The following is a 24,203-nucleotide window of genomic DNA, read 5'->3' as shown; positions in this document are numbered from 1 at the left end:
CTCCTGTCCTCCGATTGGTGTCTGTGTTGATACTTGATGCGTTCCAGTCGCTGAAGGTCATAAAACGAGACATTCTTCTGCTTCTGTGCTGAAATGAGCATCGCTCCCATGCATATATGTAAACGTTATGCTCGTAAAGTCTCTTTCTAGTGTTACTTTCCATGCTACACTGAATACCAGTGCTCCTCCTGATTTGCTGTCTTCTAATGATTCATGATTGTGGAAGCTCTGTGAAAGCATTTAGCTCCGTATTTTTATGAAAGTGACAGCTGTGTCCGTCTTTCCTGTTCTTTTTTTTTTCTTTGGAGTTTGGGAAGTTTCTCATCTCTTGCAGATTTTTGTGTGTTTAACTTTGGAAGTGAAGCTGAGCTGCTCGGCCTCCCAGTACCCGGACCACACTGGCCCGGCCTTGTGGTTTGGAAACTAAAGGTTAAAATCACACCCACAACCCAGAGCAGAGACACCGTTTGCCTGTTCAAGAAGCCACACAGTGATAATTAAGACGCCAAATATCTGGTGAAGGTTTACTGGGATTAATTAGAGGTGGAGAAAGTGAAAGCAAACTCCTATTTCGTGGAAAACAAGTGATGTTGATGTCTGATATGAAGGCTTGATTATCAAATCAAGATCTTAAAGATGGAGATATGTTGAGAAAAAAACCCTAAAATAAAACATCCCCGTGGACGTGATCCTGGGTCAGAAATATCCCCCCCCGCCCGCCTGCCCCATGCCCCATGCAGGCTGCAGCACTGGGCTATTTCAGTGCGAGGTTGAGGCTGAATGATGGGGTTTGGAGTGCCACGGCTATAATGATGTGGCCTTGCAGATGGGGACGGACAAAAGCAGGCCACTAATTTTGGTCAGACTTTGAGCCAAAATCAGACAAGACACACCCAGAGTGAGAGGATGCTGGAGAGGAAATATGCAGCACTCCACTTCATCCAAGTTCACCTCCACTGAAGCTGAAAAAGGAGAAAGAAGGACTTTACTTATACATATATACCTGTATACAGTGTGTCCACCTACACCTGAACTCACACTTAAAGGTCAGGATGTGCACTAGCTGTTTCCATGGTCCCCTCATGGCTTGGCTAGCTGCTTCCACCTGTGTCCAGTCTTTATGCTAAGCTACGGGGCTTCACATTTACCATGTGATGGTGGTAATTCAAGCGCTTTAATATCAGTATATTAGCTTCATGATTGTGACTTTATTGACCCTTAAAATGAAGCTGTCTACATGTCACCAGTGTCCTTTTCTCTGCAGAATCCTATAGAAGTAAAAATGAACCAGCAGTTCACAAGAACAAGGGTAAAGATTGAAGCATGATATCCATTTGAAGTTGGCTTTCCCGTCATCTTGCGGCCACTTTTTGGGGTCCCAGTGAACGTGACAGATGCTTTAGTTACTGTCCTAACAACCAAACAATCGAGTGTAGTTCACGCGTCACTTTAAGCTGAATTCACATGTTTGTTTCAGAGCCAGGTGGGTCAGCTGCTGTTGAGATTTACCACACTGGCACTGTGCTTGTGAAGACGCTCACTGACCATTTGGCTCGGCGGACGTGCATGTGTGTTTGTTTGGGACGTTAAATGGGAGGAAGTAACATCAGTAGGCTTAGGTTTATTTGTAATTCTCTACATGCGCTGATTTCACGGCCAATTTTCAGACTAGGTGTTGGATTGAATGTGCTTTTCATCACAAGATTACTTCAGTTTACACCTGAGACACTAGATCCAGGTAACTTTAACTGGTATATGACTGCCTTTGTTAAATAGATACAAAACATTTGAGACAATTAAGATACAAAAAGATGAAAAATAGACATTAATCCTCTTGTTACCCCCCTGATTCACCACAGGACCCCTGTAGGAGTCCCAACTTAATAATAAACCTGAGCAGAGGAGGTTCGGGGCGTCTGCAAACCACAAGGTCACAGACGGTTTCCACTTAAAATAAGCCCACAGTTAGTCATCAGAATTGCTCTCATGCTTTATATCTGAGCCATAATCCCTTTTAAATGGCTAGAATATATAGTTTCTGATCAGGGCCTGTAGGTTTTAACCCTCGAAGATCAGTATACTCCCAAAACAAGGCAGTAGCAGAAAGGTAGAACGATCGTCTGTGGCTTAAACAACCTGCTGTATGAACCGCCCCCTCATTGATTGTTTGAGTCGCTGTCTCCTTCACGCTGCAGCCTGGAGGATCCTCCGGGTGTGGCACCTCTGTGCTCTCCCAAATAAAGGAAAGCCACAAGTTCTACCCGAGCCCAACGTATAATACAGCCGCTGTGGTTTCCCCTGAAATAACTGCAGCCTTTGAGAAGCAGCCTCTCTCGCGGGGAGAGGCTCCGCCACATAATTAGTACTTAGGAGGCCACTAAGCTGCTCAGATTGAAATAGGCTGCAGAGCTCGTAGCAGGTGGCCATGCTCCTCTTTTTTTAGGTTTTTCTTTTTCTTGATGCTTTTCGTTCTTTTTTTAAAGACTGGTGCACAAAAGAGGTTTCAGGGATTCTGCCCTGCATTGAAGAAGATGTGCCAATAAGGATTATAAACCCCTTGTCTGCACGTTTTATCTCCTTGTGCTTGAAAAAATATGCTAACAAGAGAGTCAGTGTTTTAAAAAAATCACCTTTTAGTATAAAAAAAAAAGTCCAGTTCAAGTTTAACTCAGATAGAAAAGTCCTTTAAGCAGAAGCTGAGGAGTGTCTGCATCTTATTTTTCTAGAAGAACGTTCACATTCTCCATTTTTTCTTGATATAATTGCATTTGTAAAATCAAATGTGACCTTTTCCGTCCTGATGAATGACATGTCGACGGATTCAGTGATGTGCAGACATGAAAACTATAAGTCTCATCTTGTTTTACCTTTACAGTTGGAGACAAAGATGATTACATACTCACACACAGACACGTTTATAGACGCACTTACAGCCAGGAGCCGTCAGCTTCAACCACAGTCTAGTCACTGAGTGTCTCTAAGTGCCTTGCTCAAGGGCAGCTCTGAGAGGGGATGCAAGTCATGTGGGTCTCAGGTTGAGAACCACACGTCTCAATTAAAAGGTTTCAAATATGCAAAACACATGTCTAGGTCATTTCTGACTGGTTGGTTGAAAATGATGCAGCAGAGGCAGATATACCCTGGCTTCATGCAAAACACTGGACACTATGCCAGCATACATATCCCACAATGCAATGCGGCAGTGACAACAAGGTTCATGACAGACAATGGTGGACAGCGATCAAGCAGCTCTGTTTGCTACAGATGTGAAGAAAAACCAAAACGTAAAAGAGGTTTATCGTGATTTATTTTGCAGCTAGTAGAGGAGATAGCATTGGCACTGGTTACTATGGTTACGCATATCTAACAAAGCAAGGAGCCTCTCAGGAAGTGATGTGATAATGTGCAGCTCAGTGCGTCCACATAGACGCACCCTGCTGTTTAAAAAGAGTATGTTGAATGAAGAGGAGGTCTGGGAGGAGGCCTCGGGGAAGACCCAGGACCAGGTGGAGAGATTAGATCTCCACACTGGCCTGGGAACGCCTCAGGATCCCCCAGTTAGAGCTGGTTAATGTGCTAAAACTGCTGCCCCCGCGACCCGACCCCGGATAAGAGGCTGAAGATGAGATGAGATGAGATGTTGAATGAAAGCACGCACATCAGGGCTCTACTCAAGCTCCTAAAGCAGATGAAAACCACAACTCCCATAATGCAACTTAGCGTCTATATGTCGTCCCCAAGCCCGACATAATACGAGGGGTTATTTTCACCCTCCAGAGCCACAAACAATGTATAAAAGTGTTATTCCCAGGCGGAGAAGTGCTCCCCATAAACCTCCTCTGATGGCTTTAATCTGTGGAATTTCCCCATGAGGCTGCTGGGTGATAATTATGAGGCTTTTATGTTATGCACTTATACACTTTATTGGCCTTTAGGTGTCTTTTTCTCTGCCTGCAACATGTTTGAATCACTTCACATGTTTAGTGCGTTGCTTTGAGTTGAGTGCAGCCTGCTGGTTAAAGGAGGGAAGTACAGTTACATTAGCATGTTGTTGCTAAGTGGATAAGATAAGATCATGTATTTGTGGTCAAATAACACAAAAAAATGAATATTATTCATTTATTTCAAATGTATTCCTGTATATTTATTCTTATATACATTTTAATATAAGTATTTATTGCATGTTAATTAAAACAAATGTAATCCCTTTCTGCTTTTTGTCCATGATGGATAATTGCACCACGGTGTGTAGCTTTGCACTAGAAAATACAAAAACATATAATGACACGGGAGGAAATCGCCCACGTTTGGATGCACTGAAAGCCTGAAGCAGCATCTTTGACCAAGCATTCAAAGCAAACACAGTTTAAAGTTATAAAGTTGTGCTTAATCTCCCCCAAAAAAGATCCAATAAAAAGAAAATGAACTTACAAAGCAACAAAAGTTCATTAATACAATTATCAGACATTTAAATTGGATCAATAAAACATATAAGACAGAGCAAACCTGCCAGAATCAGACATGAGGGGGACATATACCGGCTCATCGAACCCTTAAACACACACAGGGGAGGACAGGGGGCCCAGTCCTGCTCCTCAGGGCCACTGCCGACCATGTTTAAGGTTTCTCCCTGCTCTAACACACCTGATTTGAACGATTATCAAACCCGTGACAAGCTTCAGTGACAAGCTTTAGCATCTGCTCTTTAGGGAGAAACCTAAAGCATGCAGGACCGGACACCGCTGTCATAGATGCTGCATCCTAAATCTCATCTCATCTTCAGCCTCTTATCCGGGGTTGGGTCGCGGGGGCAGCAGCTTTAGCAGGGGACCCCAAACTTCCCTTTCCCTATCCTATATCTCACTCTTTTATTTTTACCTTTAGTAACTGCAGCAGCCCGAACCTGCAAACTATTTTTTTTAATGATCAAAGTGCACACAATTGCATTATGACACTTAGGACACTGTATTCAAACATGCCAGGGGGAAAACTGCAGGTGAAGGGGATAAAAGTGGACAAAAGTAAATCAGAAAAAAGGAATATTTGACTTGACTGTACAGGTAGCACATGCCCGCTCAGCTGTATGGCCCTCTTGGCGTCTCAGTCACTGAGACGCATCTTCGTCTGTGCGGAGGATTGTGGGTCAGAGCGGGCCGGCCTTCACACTGCAAAACCAGGCTGAATGCAAAGCACATGCTGATAGTTTTGACATGTTTGACACACTATGTGTTGGGACTTAATCTTAAATAAGAGCGAGATCTACCTGAACTCAAAAGATCATTTCTGCTTTAAACAGGAAATACAGCTGTAGATGGAAACAATGGCTGTCATAATAAACTGCCTACTCCTAGTATATGTGGTCCTGTTGAAGCTGAGGTGGTGCTGGTCTTCTGTGGTCTAAGTATCCCCACAGGCTTCACAGTTCAGGCTGAGGAAAACCACTTTCCCTCGTTGTGTTTACTGCTTTTGGAGCGATTACGGGTCCACACGGATCAGGATTGTTTTCTCTTGGTTTGAACTTGTGGAGGAGTCCTGATGAGCTCCACTGGAGCACGGGTTTGGATCATTTTTAGAGCTAAAATAGACAAACTGTTATTGTGAGACAAGAGAAGAGGGGACTCAGATGTCTCCAGGTTTGGATTTGAAGTAGCTGTATTGTGGGACATGTGGCTCTGGACATAACGTGGGGACATAGAGTCAAACTGCACATAAGTTGCTGTAGATTTCATGGTTTATACGCCCATTATGATTCACATCATCAACAACTGAGGCTTGACTGCAGCACCACGTCCCCAAACACGGGCAATAAAGCTGGCAGTAAATATTTAAGAACCATTTTGATTTCTGTCAGAGCAGATTTAGATGTGGGTCTACGTATGTGTTGCATAAACATCCACATTTATAAATAGTTACGTTGATTTTTAAGAGGTCATAAAATAAAATGATCTCTGTGTAAGAGGACGTCATGTTTACTGTGATATAATGATGATACATCACCAGCTCCACTCTTTCACGTCCCTTTCCAACACTTTACTCTCTTGCATTCCTTTGCAGTAGTGTTTCCATGTGTGTGACACCATTATTTACTATATTTTGTACATATTTAAAGCTGCGTTCACTGACCTCTTGTACTGAATAGTGCATTGACTCACTTATTAATCCTAACTATATAATTACCATAATTTTAAGCCAGTGAAATGCATCGTTATGGGCTACATTAGAATCTGGTTTAACACAATTTGTTCGTTACAGACACTCATAGAAATAATATCCACAATGTTCCAACAGTATAAAGCAGCTGTCTCACCCAAAACATATGTTCCCATACAACATTACATGTGTTTTTTGTTTGCAGTATTGTTGTCGGGTTGCATGTAAGCCTTCATTATTCACTAAAACTGGGTTAAATGATGGGTAAAGCTTCATCTTAGTTTAGTTTTTTCCCCCAGAAGAAGAAGAAGAAGCATAAAAGCAGCACAGAACGCTGACTGCACACTTGAGATATTTCTGTCTTTTGAAGCAGAGACCAGCAGCTCAGACAGGCCGGCCTGAAAAGCTATAAACAGCATGCATAATGACCTGTTACACCAACCATCATGCGACAGAGCGAACCCCGGGGTACTGATGTCAGCTGCTGTTCTTTTTCATTAAGATTCTTGTTCAGCGGACGGCAAATTCTTCTCCAACAATCAGATATGGAGCCCAGAGCCGTGTCGAGTGTGTATATGTGACACGGCGACGGTGGTTTGTGAGGACGTGGTGTGTGAGGATGTAGGTGACTGCGAGGCCACAGTGACCCCAGAGGGCGAGTGCTGCCCCGTGTGCACAGACGCTGGAACTGGTAACTGGGGATGCATCCTGGGTGTTTTCTCCTATAGACCTGATCTGTGTCAGGCCTGCTGGTGCTTTTTTATCTCTCCCAGCCTGAAGCCCTCTCCTTCAGGCTCCACCCTGTGCACACAACCTCGAAAATGATATTTTTAATGCTACTGTTTTGTGTTTGGAGTTCCCCTTTGACTGCATGGTCAGTTTGCAAAAGGAATACATTGACTCTTTGCAAAATAAAATCACTTCTCATCCTTCTTTTGTGCAGAAATTTTCTGCGACGCAAAAGAAAGTTGAACAAGTAGCTTATTTACCAAATAAGGTGTATTCCTCTGGGAAAGATCCACCTCCTTTGTCATGTTCATTGCACTTTATATGCACTTTTCATGATGGTAATCGCCACATTTATTGGTCTCTGCACTTTGTTTCAGCTCCAATTAAGGCTTAAAGTATTTAAATAAATGTTGCTTTAAAGATGCACAGTTTAAAGCCCCTTTGTGTTGGATTTTAATATGTGAATGCACCAGAGTTTCTCCAGTTTTCTGCAAAAGAAATCTTCCCGATCAGAATAATGTGGACGATGCTAAAATCACAACAACTCTACACAAAGGGGCTTCAAACAACAGGACGACTTTTACCTTTTTAAACAAATGCTGGCATGAACATTAAGCATGTTAGAGTTTGCAGTTAGTGTTTAAGACTCTTGACATTTTGAGAAATTTGCTTTTTTGCCACTAGTTGCATCAGAAGATTGATACACCTGAATATCTGTATGCTCAATATGAAGCTCCATTCAGCGGCTCGTTAGCTTAGCTTAGCATAAAGACTGGAAACAGGTGGAAATAGCTAGCCACCAACGTGTTAAATCACCTCATATTTAGCATAGAGACATGAGCAGGGTTCATCTGCTCCAAACTCTTGGCAAAGAAGCAAAGAAAAGCATAAAATGTTGAACACCAACTGTTGGATTTCAAGTCAACATTCACACTGAATGTTTGAGTGTGAAATTCGAATCCTCCTCAGATGCTAATTGAGTTTCTCTACGTTCCTGTTTCATAAAGATACCTGCACAGAAAATGGAAAAGTCTACGCCCACAACGACATGTGGAACCCGGAGCCATGTCGGATCTGTATGTGCGACATGGGGGCCGCCGTGTGTGAAAACGTGGTCTGTGAGGACCTCGGGGACTGCAAAGAGACCGTGACCCCAGAGGGCGAGTGTTGCCCCGTGTGTTTGTCTGCAGCTTCAGCATCAAGCCCCAGTGTACAGCCCTCAGCAGGTGAATATGACTTTATGACCTATAATCCGTCATGGAGCAATAAGTGTGCTTCTGTTTTAACCTCTGGCCTCTGCTGCAGATGAGAAGAAAGGGGACAACTGCACGGTGGATGGGGATGTCCACCAGCACAACGACATCTGGAAACCGGAGCCGTGCAGCGTGTGTGTCTGTGACAACGGCGTCTCCATCTGCGACGAGGTGCAGTGTGAGCTGCTGCCAAACTGCGAGAAGGTGGTCACCCCTGAGGGGCAGTGCTGCCCCGTGTGTGACAGCTTTGCAAGTGCCGGCACGAGGATAGGTGAGACGGATCAAACACATCAATGACAAGTGGCTTTGAGTCTACGAGGAATTAGATTTGGAGATTTGATGCTTAACAATAAACAGTGTGTGACAGACTGTTCTGTGTTTGTGTGTGGAAAGGAGGTGTGTCCCTCTGAGTTGCCGTACGGCGGAAGTTTAGCGGGTTTTACCGAAGGTGTTGTGTGTCTCTCAACATAAACTACGGCAACTCAGAGGGACACACCTCCTTTCCACACACAAACACAGAACAGTCTGTTACAAGTGCAAAAATATAAGACATGAATTAGCAAATTTACAACAGAATATAAAAAAATAACCTGTAAAAATACATTAAAAGCCCAGCGAAGCATCAATTGACATGAGTGTTGGTTTGCTATTTTCCAAAAACGCTTTGATATTTACTCTCAGAGGTGATATTGACCAAAATATGAACTTTACATGGACCCAACATCCTTAAAAACAACGTTTCACATAAATACTTAATGTGTCTTTTTGTTTTTTAACTGTACAGTTGTGCACATTATAGTCCAGTGGATGTAAAAGTTCAGTTTAATAAAATTAGCCTGTCGTTAACAGTGTAGTCAAGTACAAGTGTTGCATAACTGTGTGCAGGTTAAGTATAAATGACATTAACTCGTGTCTTTTTTGTGTGTTTTCCTCTAGAAATTATGGAGTTTAAGGTAAGTTTCTCTCTGACATGGTTTGATATTTAAATCCAATATAAAATTAATATTCCTAAAATTAAAACAAGTTTCCTTCTTAGGGACAGAAAGGTGAACCAGGTGATATCCCATATGTAAGTGTGTGCATGCGATCTCATTTAAAAAAAAGCCTTTTCTTTCATATTTAAGCTTCATTTTCAGTGTGTTTTGTCTGTAAGGTGTTAACACTGTTTCATGTTTGTGCTCTCAGGTGGTGGGTCTCCCTGGACCGACAGGACCCTCGGTGGGTCTTTCCTGCATTTGTTCTCTCTATTTTTATTTACTTCAATGTCAAAAATGTACTTCATATGTCAATGTGTGTATTTGGATAGAACATACAGGGTTAAAGAAATAGATTTTAGCATGAGCATCATGTTCTGACACTAGAGGGCAGCAGACTCTCATAATTAATAACCCTGTGCAATACCTGCAGGTTTGTTTGCCCACCTGCTTTCTAATAAGGCCAGAGAAAATGTGTTTACAAGATTGTGACAAAGAATGGTATTATTATATTATTTTGGATGTTATATAAATGTTATGTATGAATGTTATACTTAAAAGAAACAACCAGGCACGTCCAGCTGGGAGGAGGCCTCGGGGGAAGACCCAGGACCAGGTGGAGAGATTAGATCTCCACACTGGCCTGGGAACGCCTCAGGATCCCCCAGTTAGAGCTGGTTAATGTGGCCCGGGAAAGGGAAGTTTGGGGTCCCCTGCTAAAGCTGCTGCCCCCGAGACCCGACCCCGGATAAGAGGCTGAAGATGAGATGAGATGAGATGAGAAAAGTCTGAAGCCAGTTGCTTCTGTGACAGCATACAGCAGCTCTCATGTGTAAAACATGTATTTCTAATCCTTGTGTTTACGGTTCAGGGTCCTCCAGGAGCTCAGGGACCCACCGGACCAAGAGGCTTTAAAGGCAGGCGGGTAAGAATATGAGTGTAGATGCTTCTGATGCTGTAAACCATAAAGCTCACGCCCCTTTGCACGGCTCCTTCTGCGAGCTTTCTTAAATCTGATTGAAGGAGAACATCTCTCATTTATCGTATTTCCACACACACTTTTCAGGGATATGCAGGGCCCGCAGGGTTTGACGGAGAGCCCGGTGTGCCAGGAAATCCAGGGGAGCCAGGACCCCCAGGCCACCCCACCCACCCTGGGGTAAGTTAGTCGATTAAGAAGATCTGCGTGCTTCACTCCTCTGCAGCAGTTGTCTTTGCTCAATATTTTCTCCTTTTTTCCCCAAATTAAGGGCAACCTGGTGTCACAGCTGGCTGCAGGTTTTGGTGAGAAGGCCTCAGGCCTGGCTGGGATGGTTTCAGGAACAAGGGTGAGTGCTGCGCAGGAAGCTCACACGCAAAGTTAGGAATTATGCTACAGTGTTTATAATGTGTGTGAAATGCTGTTATTTCAGGGTGAACCAGGATCAAGAGGACCACCGGGGTCAAATGGACCACAGGTAGGTTTTTAGCTTCCTAGCAAAGACTTGATGCCACATCACTGTTCATCCCCTTCATCCTAAGTGACTCTCTGTCTCCTCTGTTCAGGGTCCAAGTGGAGTTCAAGGAATTCCAGGAGAGGCTGGAGAACCAGGGACGATGGTAGGAACATGCCTGCTTCACAACACGCGTCTGTGGGAATCCAAACTTTAAGTTGAACTGTTCTGAGTGACGGTGTGTTGTGTTTGTGGACAGGGGGAGTCGGGCCATCGAGGACCAGATGGACCTATTGGAAAATCTGGATCTGATGTTAGTCAAACAGACATGCATCCTCATGAAAATGCATTATCAGTTATGATCTTTATCTTTATCTTTAATATTTCATATTCCTGCTCAGGGAGAAGCTGGACCTGCAGGAGCTCCAGGAGAGCCAGGATTTCCAGGATCTACGGTAACGAGTCGTGTCTTAGTGTTCACGACACAATGTCATGAATGATATGGATCATAACCGAGCAGCACAATCTAGCCCTGACAGAACGTATGTGTAATTAATTATGCATGCACCTGCACATGATCATGATCGATAGAGTGTGTGGTGTTTCAATGCAGGGTGCAAGAGGATTCCCTGGACTTCCAGGTCATCCAGGGCTGAAAGGTCACAAGGTCAGTTACCTAGCGATGCACGCTCTCTTATTGAAAGTCAAAAGCACACTTTTTTCACACTTTTGTGTAAGAAGCATGAAGTTATTGTGATTTCAAACCTCCCCAACAGGGACATGCTGGTCTTCTTGGGCCCAAAGGCGAGTCTGGAGCGGTTGGAACCAAGGTGTGAATACGTCCTCTGTCCTCCGATTCTTCATCATTAACATATTAAAGTTGATAATCTCTGCTGCACATTTCAAACCTGCGTTGTTTCTGTGTTTCTCACAGGGTAAATCTGGTACTCCGGGTTCAATGGGTGCTCCAGGCCCAGTGGTAGGCAACACACACACACATACTCACTCTATTGTATTACAGTCTGGTGTCAGTCGTAGATGCTGAGCCAGTGTTTTGGTTTCAGGGACCAGCTGGCATGCAGGGAGAACGAGGCCGAGCCGGACCCACCGGTCCTGTGGTAAGAAGAGCAAAATATCCTCTTTTGAAAAAAGACAAAAGAGTTGTTGCAGGATTGAGACATTTTCTTTGTCTTGTAGGGGAAACGCGGTGCAGCCGGACATGTTGGCAAACCCGGCCCTCTGGTGAGAACAGTCTGCTGTTTTCTTTGTGCTTTAAAGCTTTAGTCTGATATTTGGGGAAATGACTTTCATGCTTGTGTAGTTTTGTGTTTTCGCTGGTGTACAAATCAACCTGAAGGGATTTTGTTTTTAATATTTAACAAAAACATGTGACTACAGGGTCCAATGGGAATCAACGGAGTGCCAGGATTTCCCGGTAACCCAGGAATGAAGGTGAGATTGTCCACAGATCTGGGAAGCTAACAGAGAAATCTTCAACTCTCTAGTAATTAATATGAGAAACTGGCAAATACTGTGACTGTTCGACTGTTCAGACCAAGTCAGTGTGTGTGTTCACACACACACTGACCATCACTCCCACAATAGGCTAGTGGACCATCACTCCAACGATAGGCTAGTGGACCATCACTCCAACGATAGGCTAGTGGACCATCACTCCAACGATAGGCTAGTGGACCATCACTCCAACGATAGGCTAGTGGACCATCACTCCAACGATAGGCTAGTGGACCATCACTCCAACGATAGGCTAGTGGACCATCACTCCAACGATAGGCTAGTGGACCATCACTCCAACGATAGGCTAGTGGACCATCACTCCAACGATAGGCTAGTGGACCATCACTCCAACGATAGGCTAGTGGACCATCACTCCCACGATAGGCTAGTGGACCATCACTCCAACGATAGGCTAGTGGACCATCACTCCCACGATAGGCTAGTGGACGAAAGCTGGAACACACAACGGTGTTGATAAAGGAGCATATTCTTAAATTCCAATAATAGACCTTAATTAGATCTGAATGTGTCCTCTGGTTCAGGGTGAAGCAGGACCCACGGGGGTCAGAGGAAGTGCAGGACAGCAGGGTCCCAGAGGGGACGCCGGTCACGTCGGACCAGCCGGTCCAACGGGACAACAGGTGTGTGTGTGTGTGTGTGTGTGTGTGTGTGTGTTACCATTTCATCGCTCTGCCTTTGCTTTTCTTTTGCAGACTGTGAAAGTGAGCACGTCCTGTTTTAGGCTTTAAATTTTAAATCATGAGGTCATATTTTGTTTTGAACAGGGTGCCGAAGGACCCGATGGAGCCCCAGGTAGCCGCGGCCAATCAGTAAGTGTAGCTGCATAAGTTCGAGGGATATGAACCAGCTATCAGCACATATGTGACTGTTTTTTTTATTAAATCCGTACTCGCTCCTTCTCTGCAGGGTCTAGCAGGTATCCAGGGTCCATCAGGGTTGGTGGGCCCGTACGGTCCCCCTGGCCCTCAAGGAACTACAGGAGCACCAGGACCAAAGGGCCAATTGGTAACTTTTTGTATGCCTTGTATGATGTTTGAAACTTTGCGGATCAGATAATTTGACCTCCAGCTTCTCTGATCCTCTTCCCAGGGTGAACTCGGAGTGCCTGGGTTCAAAGGAGAAGCTGGATTCAAAGGAGAGAGAGTAAGACCTCTTTAACATCCTAAAACAAAGCCCATGAGAGTGACTGGAGGAGAGGAACTGACTGATTATTGATTGTTAGGGTGACCACGGTCTTCCGGGTCCATTGGGCCCGATGGGAGATGAGGGGAAGCGTGGACCCCGAGGTGATGCTGGATCCATCGGGTCTCCTGGACCTTCAGGAGAATCAGTGAGTAAACAAACCTTTAAGCATTCAATACGTTTCATGATCTTGGCGCTGGAAATGCTGATTCATGACTTTGGTTGTAGGGAGTTCCAGGAAATCGAGGTTTCCCCGGTGCAGATGGTTTACCGGGACAAAAGGTGAGTGCACGTCACATTTAAATGCATTTAATGCCAAAATGTAACCACTGTTGGTTATTAGAAATACTCTACACCAATGCTCCGGACATATATTTCTGTGTTTTTGAACCAACCAGGGAGCCCAGGGTGAAAGAGGAGTAGCAGGGCTGACCGGCGCCAAAGGTTTAGATGGAGATCCTGGACGTAATGGAGAGCCAGGTTTAACAGGAGCTCGGGTAAAGCAATGTTTGCTGTTTTTTTATTTAAAACTTCCAGTGTCCCAGTCTTTCTGGGTTTTAAAATCTTTGCACAAAGATAAATGCATGCATGTTACACTGCGTCAGTTTTGGAAAAGCATTCGGTTACTCTTCTTCTTCTTCCACCACACCGTTTGGAGTCTGCATCTACAGTACCATGATCCCCCAAAGAAACGTGACTCACTACCCTGTAGGGTGGTGTGCAAAGCAGACAAGTGGGGAACTGGGATTCAGTTTCTATTTGTCTTGAAATTAAAATACGTTTCTAACACCTATAATGACTTGACTGGTTCCATTTTTGGTGGTGAGTAGGAACACAGAGTATTTTGTTCATTTCTAACTGAAACATGACTCACCAGAAAAGCCTCAAACCAAATCAAATCTACGTGAAATGAAATGGTAAATATCAGGAATACTTCAGTGCTTCACAGAGTTGTTCTGTGTGATTTTCACAGGGTCTGACTGGACTTATTGGCGCCCAAGGATCCGAGGGGAAGCAAGGACCAATGGTACGCAAAACCTTTTCATTTTCATCAAAGCTTCACTGCATACCAAAACAATGAGAGTGAATTCTTTCCCGGTACGGCCTGGTACACGGCGTGCCTGGTACACGGCGTGCCTGGTATACGGCGTGCCTGGTACACGGTGTGCCTGGTACACGGTGTGGCTGGTACACGGTGTGCCTGGTACACGGTGTGCCTGGTACACGGTGTGCCTGGTACACGGCGTGCCTGGTACACGGCGTGCCTGGTACACGGTGTGCCTGGTACACAGTGTGGCTGGTACACGGTGTGCCTGGTACACGGTGTGCCTGGTACACAGTGTGGCTGGTACACGGTGTGCCTGGTACACGGTGTGCCTGGTACACAGTGTGGCTGGTACACGGCGTGCCTGGTACACGGCGTGCCTGGTATACGGCGTGCCTGGTACACGGTGTGGCTGGTACACGGTGTGGCTGGTACACGGCGTGCCTGGTACACGGTGTGGCTGGTACACGGTGTGCCTGGTACACGGCGTGCCTGGTACACGGCGTGCCTGGTACACGGCGTGCCTGGTACACGGCGTGCCTGGTACACGGCAGGCAATAACGTTTCTTCTTTTGATCGTTTCAGGGCTCAGCGGGAGACGATGGCAAACCAGGCCCAGCTGGTTCTACAGGAAACCGAGGCTCAACTGGATCCATGGGCCTGCCAGGACCCAAAGGCTTTGCTGTCAGTACATATATTAATATGCAACACTTCAATAATCAGATATATTGTGCAGCAGCAGCAGCAGATGATGAATTCTGTGTTTTTTTAGGGTGATGCTGGGAAGATTGGAGAGGCTGGCAGCGCTGGACCTCCAGGTCAAAGGGCAAGTGATTTGAATGATTGATAAATCATTTATACTTCATGTTAAACAGTACACACATCAGTGCTGCACAAATATACTGATGAAGGCCGTACCTGTCTTCTAGGGCGTGAATGGAAAAGACGGAGAGGAAGGCGCGGCCGGTCCAGCTGGCCCAGCTGTAAGCATCTAACCGCTCGGACGATCTGATCATCAGCGTTTTTTATAACATGTTCAGATGATTTTATATTTGCTTTTCTCCAGGGTACTGCAGGGAAGAGAGGAGAGCAGGGACCACAGGGGCTGCATGGTTTCCAGGTACACTGCATCTCCACAATCATACAATCATACATTTATTTCAGCGCATCGATGGTGTTATTCTCACAACTGGTTGGTGTTTTTTAGGGTTTGCCTGGAACGCCAGGACCACCTGGAGAGTCAGGAAAGCCAGGTAGTGAGGTATGAGCAAGTCTTGATTTAGCCCTCAAATTATATATTTTAATCAGTATATATGTTTTTCTTATGACATTAAGAGTCGTGTGTATTTCCCAGGGTCTTGCTGGAGAGGTTGGTGCTGTTGGAGGTACAGGTCTAAGGGTACGTCCATAAAAGCTCCAAGTCAACACGTTGTGGTTTTTGTGCAATGAGAAACTGTTGCATGACTTTATGCTGTGGTTGTCCTCGCAGGGAGAAAGAGGCCCTCCTGGAGAGAGAGGTGAAATCGGGTCCAATGGGCTGCAGGGACCTAAAGGAAGTCCAGGTGGACCAGGACCAGATGGACCAAAGGTATTGTGACCATGAAACAGACACTTGGAGAACCAAAACTCTGCATTGTATTTTAATTTGTTGCATGTAAATCCTGATTACAATCGTATTTTTTGTACGTTTTTAGGGCAACAGCGGTCCAAAGGGTGCTGTCGGAGAGGCAGGAGGTCCAGGACTTCAGGGGATGCCAGGGGAGAGAGGCATATCCGGACCTTCAGGCCCAAAAGGAGATGCAGTAAGTTAAAGATCTGATGACACTGATGTCACAATAACCACGTCCTGCTATGTTTGAAGGAATCTGAGTAATTTCTTTGGAGGAAGAGTTTAATGTGTTAAAAAGAAAGTTCAGTCGAAGTGATGAGGCTGATTTCTTTTCATAGGGTTCTGTTGGAGATGGCGGACTCGAGGGGAAAGCCGGAGCTGACGGTGCTCGGGTGAGTCGGCGAAACCCATTCACTGCAATTTTATAACTGAGTGTCCTTTTTGTGTCGTGGTACTGTAATGTAATTTCTCATTTCATCTAAAAGGGTCTTCCTGGTTCTGTTGGACCTGTTGGTTCTGCAGGACCCAACGGCGAGAAGGTGAGCACAAAAACACATAATTTAGCATTTAATTTAAACAGAAAAGATCATGTTTTTGGGGAAATACAACAGCAAAATCACTAAAAAAGGCACAATTTGGACAATATTTGACTGAAATTGAGGAGTGGACACATGACTGGGAAAGGACAAGATGAGTATCTGATTGTTACGACCCGGCTCATGGGAAAAGGGAAGCAACATAAACCAGAATGTTTTGGTAAAAGTTATTTATTGGCAGGATTAAAAAAAGAGAACAGGGAAAAGGGCACGTTGGATGCTGCTCAACTCAAAGAAATAAATATAACTTAAAGAGGTCTCTCCAAAATGAGAGGTAACTACGAGCCACTTGCAAAGATAACGACTCAATGTCAACAATAATCAGGAAATACAGAATAAGCAGCATCCTCTCAAACCTAGTGTCTCTAACATCAAGATACTACAGGTGTCAGGTTGGTCTCTGTAAACCCCACTGAAACCTTATCGCAATTTCAGCGATAACACAAAGAATCTCAAAGGGCACTACACACACACACACACACACACACACACACACACACACACACGTACACACACACACTCACACTCACACACTCACACACTCACACACACACACACACACAATGCCAGTTGGTCAAAGACAAAAGGGCCAAAATCACAGCGAGTATGTATGTAATGAGGGGAAAAGTCCACTATTGCATTCAAATTTAAAGGAGAGTAAGTAAGTAAACTCATGTACGTAGGTCAAAATAAGTCTTAGTAGAAGTCCTAAGTTATCAGTGAAAGTGAAACATGCATGTGAGACAATTCTGACCCTGTTTAAAGAACGTATTGTTCATATTTTACTGAATTTCTCTGACTTGACTGTTCTTTGATTGCAGGGTGAAACTGGCCCACCGGGACCAACAGGACGCCGAGGCACAAGAGGAATCCCAGTCAGTGGGACATCTTTATCTCACAACTGATATGAAATAATAATTTTCCTTTAAGTGTCTGTAAGTCCAGTTCTTCTTGATGATGTGTGTGTCCTGTGTGGTATTAACAGGGTTCTACTGGTGATGCTGGTCCAATTGGTGCCGTTGGCTTCCCTGGAACTGCTGTAAGTGTCGAGTCCAAAAGTCATGTCCAAAATATACCAATGAAAAACCACGTGAAGGATTCATTTCCTTGTTTGTGTCCCAGGGTCTTGATGGCCAACCTGGGGTCAAAGGTGAAACCGGTGAGGCAGGCCTGAAGGGAGAGGGAGGGTCACCTGGACCACAGGGGATGGCTGGGAAATCAGGAGGACAGGTAAACACATTGAACTACAGTGTAAAAAAATGTGTATTTATCACAATTAATCACTTCACTTACGCTGCTACGCGTGTGTGTTTTAGGGACCTGTTGGTGTGACTGGACTGAAAGGTGGCAGAGGGACACAGGGTGCAACGGTAATTATTTTTTTTTGGTGTCAGAGGTCTTTATGTCATTGTGATTAAAGTGCATCTTCATTCATTCATTCATCTTCAACCTCTTGTCCCTATCGGGGTCATGAGGGCTGGAGCCGATCCCAGCTAGCATCTGGTGTGAGGCGGGGTCCACCCTGGACAGGACGCCAGTCTATCACAGGACACATAGAGACAAACACAGATAGACAACCATTCACACACACATTCACAGCATCTTATTAGAAGTGTTTTCTTCTCACAGGGCTCTGCCGGGTTCCCTGGGTTGCCTGGAGGAGTTGGACCAGCTGGGGCTGTTGTAAGTTAATTGGTTATAAAAGTTCACCACTCCGGATGCTATTGATTGGACTCAAACCTGCAGTGGATTCATTTAGTAACAGAAGAACGTGTGTGTGTGTTTGTGTGTGTGTGTGTGTGTGTGTGTGTGTGTGTGTGTGTGTGTGTGTGTGTTTCTGTGTCTGTGTGTCTCAGGGCGCTGTGGGAGCGGACGGGCCCATAGGTGCTCCAGGAAAGCCTGGAACTCCTGGGATCATTGGGGAGAACGGAGCTGCAGGACGTCAAGGAGAGAGGGGACCTTCAGGTACACCGGGCAGCCCCGGAGAGAAGGGTGACTCTGGAGAGGACGGTCCTGCGGTAAGATCACTTTATTTAAGTTAAAATGTGTGCCGAACAAAAAGAAAGATGTTCTAACTGTGTTTCTCTGGCAGGGGCCTGATGGGCCTCCAGGACCTTCTGGCATCGCAGGACAGCGAGGCATCGTGGGTCAACCTGGACTGAGAGGAGAGGCGGGCATGCTGGGACTGCCAGGTCCTGCTGTATGTATCCTCTTCTTTGTTTTAGCCACTTAAAGCGATGCTACGTCATTGGTTATTTAAATCTTATTTTCTTTATTCCTCAGGGTCCACCTGGAAAAGCCGGAGCTGCTGGAGTTCAGGGTGGCAAAGGGCCTGCTGGTGGAGTTGGTTTACCAGGAGCCAACGGGCCAAGAGGAGACGCCGGCCCTGAGGTTAGTCGAGTCCAGCTTAGTCATTATACACCTTTTATTTTATCTGTTAAACTAATGGGTTTTACCTAGTGTCACTTACAATCAGAAATAACTATTGGTTTTCTGTTCAAAGCTACAAAAAAAACAGACTTTTTGACTATTTGAGATTCCATCTTTTGGTGATATTAGTAGATGTAAAGCACCCCAAAAATGCATTTTTAAGGTCTTAAATTTGTTAGCAACACTTACTCTATGTGAACATTTGCTTACATCAACATTTATCTCTGCAATAATTCTTATTTTTAGTCTTAAAAATATTGGAATTTAGTTTGGTAATGACAAATTTAGTTTGGGAGAAAGAAACTTAGTCATTCATATGAATGAGAAAAAGAATAGGACCAAGGATTGACCCTTGTGGGACCCCACACAAGAAGTTTGCTTTATGAGAAGACGCTTCTGATTAGAGATGAACTGATTCCTCCAACTAAACTCCGACTGTACTTTAAATGCCATCTGTGTTTTAGGGTATCGCTGGAGCAGAGGGACCTCCTGGGACGGACGGTCTTGTAGGAGCCAGGGTAAGATTAATAATTTTATAAAATGAATTCACTTTAATAAATTCATCGTGGTAGTGGACTGGGTTTGCTAATCACGCATACAGCTGTGTGTACTAACTAACTGTGTGTGCGTGCGTGCGTGTGTTTGCAGGGAGACAAGGGTAATGCTGGTCCAGAGGGTCTGGCTGGAACTACAGGGTCTCCAGGAACTGAGGGTCCTGTGGGAATGACGGGCGGTCCAGGACAAAGAGGCGAAAACGTGAGTTACACAGACAGCTAATTTAAATGTAATATGCTACATCTGTCAATCAGACATCACTAGCTGTGTTAATGCTATCACAGCTGTAAAGCCGTCTCTGTCATGTCTCTTTGCTTGTTTTGCTTTGTTTAGGGTGCCAGGGGCTCCTCTGGACCCCTAGGAGCAACTGGAGTACGGGGAAAAGTGGTAAGCATGAATGCAACAAAAACAACAACAACAACAACTGAATATCAATGTAAAACATTGTTGTCCAATGACGTATTCGATTGTCATGCTGTGTCTAACTTCAGGGCCCTCAAGGACCACAGGGAGAGAAAGGAGCAGCTGGAGATCAAGGAGAGAGGGGTCAAAAGGGACACAGAGGTTTCACTGGGCTGCATGGTTTGCCGGGAACAACTGTGAGCAAAATGATACTTTGTGTTTCTAGTTAGTTTTGACTCTAGTTAGTTCAAGGAAACATTGACGTTGACGATTTCTATTTAGGGCGCCACAGGAGAGTCAGGAGCGACGGGTATTGTTGGACCAGTTGGGCCAAGGGTACGTGTACAATATCACCATGCAGTTCAATTTCCAGTCAGTCTGAGTGCAGCTCCACCTTATTTTAGTGTAAATGACTGTAAATCACTCTTTTACCATACAGGGTCCTCCAGGAGTGTCAGGTCCCCCTGGAAAGGAAGGAAACATCGGTCATCCTGGACCAATGGGCGCTCCAGGAAGCAGAGGTTCTGGTGGGGACATTGGTGCACAGGTACAGGCTTATTGGTATTAATCTGAGGGAAGTACAATGACTGTAAATCCAAATTTCCTCGTTCATTGTTGTTTCTGAGATGTCATCTTGACCAAAGTGTTGGCCCTATTGCAAGCACGCCATAAATGAAAAATATACTTTCTTTGTCAGGGTCCCCCTGGTGATGCCGGACCGTCCGGCCCTCCAGGCCCCCCTGGGCCACCCTCCGCGGCTGTGGAAGACCTCTTCGCTGCCCCTTACGATTACCTCGACAAAGGCGGTGTGATGGAAGCTGTGGAATTCGTCGAGGACGATGTGGCTGCTCAGCCTCCTCCACTTCCGGAGGACAACAAAGATGAAGCCCTTCCCAATAAGAAGTCGGCCATCCTGCGCGCAGACACTGGGGTCCATGCCACGCTGAAGACCCTTAGCGGAAATCTGCAAAACATCCGCAGTCCTGATGGCAGCAAGATGAACCCTGCAAAAACCTGCCAGGACATCAAGCAGTGCTACCCTCAGAAAAAGAGCGGTGAGGGTCCTGTTTTTCCTTTTTCTCTACTGCTTTTATCATCATTTTAGACCAGTACCACATATAAATAAATAAACCTATGGATGTTTAACACATTTAATACAGGTGAGTACTGGATCGATCCAAATCAAGGAAGCACAAAAGATGCCATCAAGGTCTTCTGTAATATGGAAAGTGGTGAAACCTGCATCTCCGCTAATCCCGCCAACATTCCCCGCAAAGCCTGGTGGACGAAATCCAGTCCCAGTGCCAACAAACCAGTTTGGTTTGCAGCAGACATGAACAGTGAAACCAGAGTAAGAGATCACAAACAGTTTGTAGAAGCTTTAAAATCTTCTCGGGTCTGTTTTACTTTTGTAATCAAGTATATTTTGACATCTAATTTCAGTTGCGGTATGGAAATAAAGAAGAGCGGCCGAACGCGGTGGCAGTTCAGTTGAAGCTGCTGCAGCTTTTGTCCAAGGAGTCGCACCAGACCATCACCTACCACTGCCGGAACAGCGTGGCCTATAAAGACGGGAAGAGCACCAACCTGAAGAAAGCTCTGGTCCTCAGAGGCTTCAACGGGCAGGAGCTGAGAGCCCAGGGCAACAACCGCCTCCGGTACACCGTCATTGAGGACGGCTGCTCAGTAAGTCCTTACAGTATACCTAAATTCAATGAAAAGTGACTTGAAGACACTTCTGCTGACTTCTCTGGATTTCTTTCCCCTCAGAAATCGAACGGAGAGTGGGCCAAGACTGTGATTGAGTACAGGAGTCAAACTCCTGCCAGGCTGCCTGTTGTGGACGTGGCCCCCATGGACGTCGGAAAGCCTGATCAGGAGTTCGGCCTGGACATCGGCCCTGTGTGCTTCTCCTAAAACAAGATGGACAGAAATGGCCCTTTTTTCGAGGAGTAACATCATCACCAGAAATTATAGTATATGGACTCCTCTTTGTGTGAGCGTACGAGTCGATGGAGATTAGATTCTTCTACACATGGCTGCATTTCCCAGAAGCTGTTGAAGAACAGTGTGTCTGCCTGCATGCGAGAGCTGTTTGACTGGTAGGACGCTGATATTATTTATTCACCTTGTCAATAAATGTACAATCTGGAGCACCACAGGGAAATGCAAACACAGCCTGTATTGAGAACATGAGACCTTGGTAATAAAAAAGAGTTTAGATGGATTGTAAACTTGCATAAACTGGAAAAACAGCCAATGATATAAAAGCTGGAAGAGACGTCGTAGATTGCAAAAGCATTCAAACCTTTTCATTTGGCTTCTTTCCCCCAGTAAATGCACGTCCAGAGGCCTGGATAGGGCAATATAGCAATGACTGTGTAGTTAATTTTAATGGAATAAAAAATGAAAATCATGCTTGAACCTAAGTTATTAAGTTCTGCGCAGGAACTCATTTACTCTTTCAACAGGAACCCTTTGTATCTCCTTTAAATCTTCAACTGTAAATGCAACATATGACTGTAAATTACAAATTATTTGTTTGTTGTTGACTATGGATGTGGAATAAATGTCTGTCTTTGGAACGACTGTGCTCTCCTCACGAACCACAATCAGGACAGTTGAATAAACACTCGGCTTCCCTTCAAGAACAGCAACATTTTGAGTTTGCATGAGCTTAGGAACTGCACATCTTCCTGGTCCCACAAAGAAGCCTATTAAGTATGTATGATTGTTTAAAACTAAAACTATAACATTGCATAATACTGATAGTTGTATTAAAAGTTCATAAAAGTAACCTGAAAACTGCAATATTCACAGGAAAGATCTGCTCCAAATGACTCATTTTATACCAACTTCCTGCAGCTGTTGCATTCACTATTTGGGTTAATTGTACAGTTGTGCTGCTATGCATTGAATATAACATGATATATCAATTACATATCAGTCAGGGCTCATCAGTCTCCTTATCATAGAGAAGGGTTCCTTCAGGCAAAAGGTTGCACTAAACCAGGGGTGGGCAATCCCGGTCCTGGAGGGCCACTGTCCTGCATGTTTTAGGTTTCTCTCTGCTCCAACACACCTGCTGAGTCTGATGATTTACTCGTTATCAAGCAACTGATGTTCGTCACAGTTTGATTATTGTTAGACTCAGGTGTGTTAGGGCAGGGAGGAACCTAAAACATGCAGGACAGTGGCTCTCCAGGACCAGAGTTGCCCACCCCTGCCCTAAACCATCTCACCGCCAGAGGGAGACAAAGGTTTGCATTAGTCATCAGATCACAGTTAACTGACTTCACCTGACCTTTCAGGTGAAAGGTCCTTCATTAGATGGACTCTGAAATGGAAAGACCAGCAGAACTCGAGCAGTTCTTGATGTGTAAATACAAATGTACTTACATTTAAGACAATGATTATTGCTGAACCCCCTCCCCCCACATTAGGAGGTATTACTTCAAATATAACAGTAGTTTATTCTATAAAAGCAGTGATTTCAGCATGAAACGGTCTCTATGTGTGTGTGTGTGTGTGTGTGTGTGTGTGTGTGTGTGTGTGTGTGTGTGTGTGTGTGTGTGTGTGTGTGTGTGTGTGTGTGTGTGTGTGTGTGTGTGTGTGTGTGTGTGTGTGTGTGTGTGTGTGTGTGTGTGTGTGACAGAGAGATCAAATGAAAAAGAGCCAGAGAGAAAGAGAAAGAAGGCGTCCTTACAGGAAGAAAAAGAGTCAAAGTTCAGGCAGCACATGTTTCTGGGTCGACCTCTCCTCTCTGTGTTTGGTGAAAGACGTGACACTCTCACCGTTTCCTGCAGCCCGGGCTCGCTCCACATCTGTCGAGGTGGTCATTTTTAGCCGGGGCTGCTGCTATTTTCATTTCGAGCACGGAAAGTTTGAACAAAGCGGTGCAGGTAGAAGTATGTGTGAAGGAATCTGAACTGTGGGGTCCACAGTAAAGGACTGAATTACACTTTGACGACTGTGTTTGAAAGTTAAACCTCTAATACACTTTCTTTTCCTGGAGATCCTTTTCAATGATAACAATAATATTTTCATTGTTCATCGCTTTGCAGAAAAAACCTAAGAAAGACCCACTGATATCTACAGAACGTCACAGCCAGGCTCGTCGATAAGGCGAGAAAAAGAGAAACCATATGACTGTTATTGCATTTTACCTCACATCCTCATTTACTGTAAGTTCTTAACCTGTTTCAGTGTTTTACTGGTGGACTTAGCTTGCTTTTGTCCTGTAAAACACTCTATAGTCTGACTTTTAACACACTCTACAGTCATATTGCTTCAGTTTAGCAACACA

The 24,203-nt window shown here is 44.9% G+C and overlaps 1 protein-coding gene across 2 annotated transcripts in view; it reads left to right on the top strand.

The window, feature by feature from the left end:
* col5a2b (collagen, type V, alpha 2b) overlaps nucleotides 1-22,482 on the top strand; it is a 22,763-nt gene extending 281 nt beyond the window's left edge. The window contains exons 2-55 of one of the 2 annotated variants that reach the window (XM_083938043.1): nucleotides 7,887-8,105; nucleotides 8,185-8,403; nucleotides 9,069-9,085; nucleotides 9,175-9,201; nucleotides 9,318-9,350; nucleotides 9,978-10,031; nucleotides 10,173-10,265; nucleotides 10,357-10,434; nucleotides 10,519-10,563; nucleotides 10,652-10,705; nucleotides 10,799-10,852; nucleotides 10,941-10,994; nucleotides 11,153-11,206; nucleotides 11,316-11,369; nucleotides 11,474-11,518; nucleotides 11,604-11,657; nucleotides 11,737-11,781; nucleotides 11,938-11,991; nucleotides 12,600-12,698; nucleotides 12,843-12,887; nucleotides 12,985-13,083; nucleotides 13,168-13,221; nucleotides 13,301-13,408; nucleotides 13,489-13,542; nucleotides 13,659-13,757; nucleotides 14,234-14,287; nucleotides 14,891-14,989; nucleotides 15,078-15,131; nucleotides 15,235-15,288; nucleotides 15,372-15,425; nucleotides 15,513-15,566; nucleotides 15,660-15,704; nucleotides 15,795-15,893; nucleotides 16,000-16,107; nucleotides 16,253-16,306; nucleotides 16,400-16,453; nucleotides 17,332-17,385; nucleotides 17,496-17,549; nucleotides 17,633-17,740; nucleotides 17,827-17,880; nucleotides 18,140-18,193; nucleotides 18,367-18,528; nucleotides 18,603-18,710; nucleotides 18,794-18,901; nucleotides 19,405-19,458; nucleotides 19,589-19,696; nucleotides 19,829-19,882; nucleotides 19,987-20,094; nucleotides 20,180-20,233; nucleotides 20,337-20,444; nucleotides 20,595-20,952; nucleotides 21,058-21,248; nucleotides 21,341-21,583; nucleotides 21,668-22,482. In XM_083938043.1, coding sequence (XP_083794169.1) covers nucleotides 7,887-8,105; nucleotides 8,185-8,403; nucleotides 9,069-9,085; nucleotides 9,175-9,201; nucleotides 9,318-9,350; nucleotides 9,978-10,031; nucleotides 10,173-10,265; nucleotides 10,357-10,434; nucleotides 10,519-10,563; nucleotides 10,652-10,705; nucleotides 10,799-10,852; nucleotides 10,941-10,994; nucleotides 11,153-11,206; nucleotides 11,316-11,369; nucleotides 11,474-11,518; nucleotides 11,604-11,657; nucleotides 11,737-11,781; nucleotides 11,938-11,991; nucleotides 12,600-12,698; nucleotides 12,843-12,887; nucleotides 12,985-13,083; nucleotides 13,168-13,221; nucleotides 13,301-13,408; nucleotides 13,489-13,542; nucleotides 13,659-13,757; nucleotides 14,234-14,287; nucleotides 14,891-14,989; nucleotides 15,078-15,131; nucleotides 15,235-15,288; nucleotides 15,372-15,425; nucleotides 15,513-15,566; nucleotides 15,660-15,704; nucleotides 15,795-15,893; nucleotides 16,000-16,107; nucleotides 16,253-16,306; nucleotides 16,400-16,453; nucleotides 17,332-17,385; nucleotides 17,496-17,549; nucleotides 17,633-17,740; nucleotides 17,827-17,880; nucleotides 18,140-18,193; nucleotides 18,367-18,528; nucleotides 18,603-18,710; nucleotides 18,794-18,901; nucleotides 19,405-19,458; nucleotides 19,589-19,696; nucleotides 19,829-19,882; nucleotides 19,987-20,094; nucleotides 20,180-20,233; nucleotides 20,337-20,444; nucleotides 20,595-20,952; nucleotides 21,058-21,248; nucleotides 21,341-21,583; nucleotides 21,668-21,814 — 4,667 coding nt within the window. In that variant the 3' untranslated portion in view covers nucleotides 21,815-22,482. Of the gene's footprint in view, nucleotides 1-7,886; nucleotides 8,106-8,184; nucleotides 8,404-9,068; nucleotides 9,086-9,168; nucleotides 9,202-9,317; nucleotides 9,351-9,977; nucleotides 10,032-10,172; nucleotides 10,266-10,356; nucleotides 10,435-10,518; nucleotides 10,564-10,651; nucleotides 10,706-10,798; nucleotides 10,853-10,940; nucleotides 10,995-11,152; nucleotides 11,207-11,315; nucleotides 11,370-11,473; nucleotides 11,519-11,603; nucleotides 11,658-11,736; nucleotides 11,782-11,937; nucleotides 11,992-12,599; nucleotides 12,699-12,842; nucleotides 12,888-12,984; nucleotides 13,084-13,167; nucleotides 13,222-13,300; nucleotides 13,409-13,488; nucleotides 13,543-13,658; nucleotides 13,758-14,233; nucleotides 14,288-14,890; nucleotides 14,990-15,077; nucleotides 15,132-15,234; nucleotides 15,289-15,371; nucleotides 15,426-15,512; nucleotides 15,567-15,659; nucleotides 15,705-15,794; nucleotides 15,894-15,999; nucleotides 16,108-16,252; nucleotides 16,307-16,399; nucleotides 16,454-17,331; nucleotides 17,386-17,495; nucleotides 17,550-17,632; nucleotides 17,741-17,826; nucleotides 17,881-18,139; nucleotides 18,194-18,366; nucleotides 18,529-18,602; nucleotides 18,711-18,793; nucleotides 18,902-19,404; nucleotides 19,459-19,588; nucleotides 19,697-19,828; nucleotides 19,883-19,986; nucleotides 20,095-20,179; nucleotides 20,234-20,336; nucleotides 20,445-20,594; nucleotides 20,953-21,057; nucleotides 21,249-21,340; nucleotides 21,584-21,667 lie in introns of both variants that reach the window. The other variant, XM_083938042.1, reaches the window with a different exon arrangement.
* Nucleotides 22,483-24,203: the final 1,721 nt, after the last annotated feature.

The sequence above is a fragment of the Echiichthys vipera genome (assembly GCF_963691815.1).
Source record: "Echiichthys vipera genome assembly, chromosome: 23".
NCBI classification, from domain to species: domain Eukaryota; kingdom Metazoa; phylum Chordata; class Actinopteri; order Perciformes; family Trachinidae; genus Echiichthys; species Echiichthys vipera.
The sequence above is the reverse complement of the archived record's forward strand: the minus strand, read 5'-3'. Positions and strand labels throughout refer to the sequence as shown.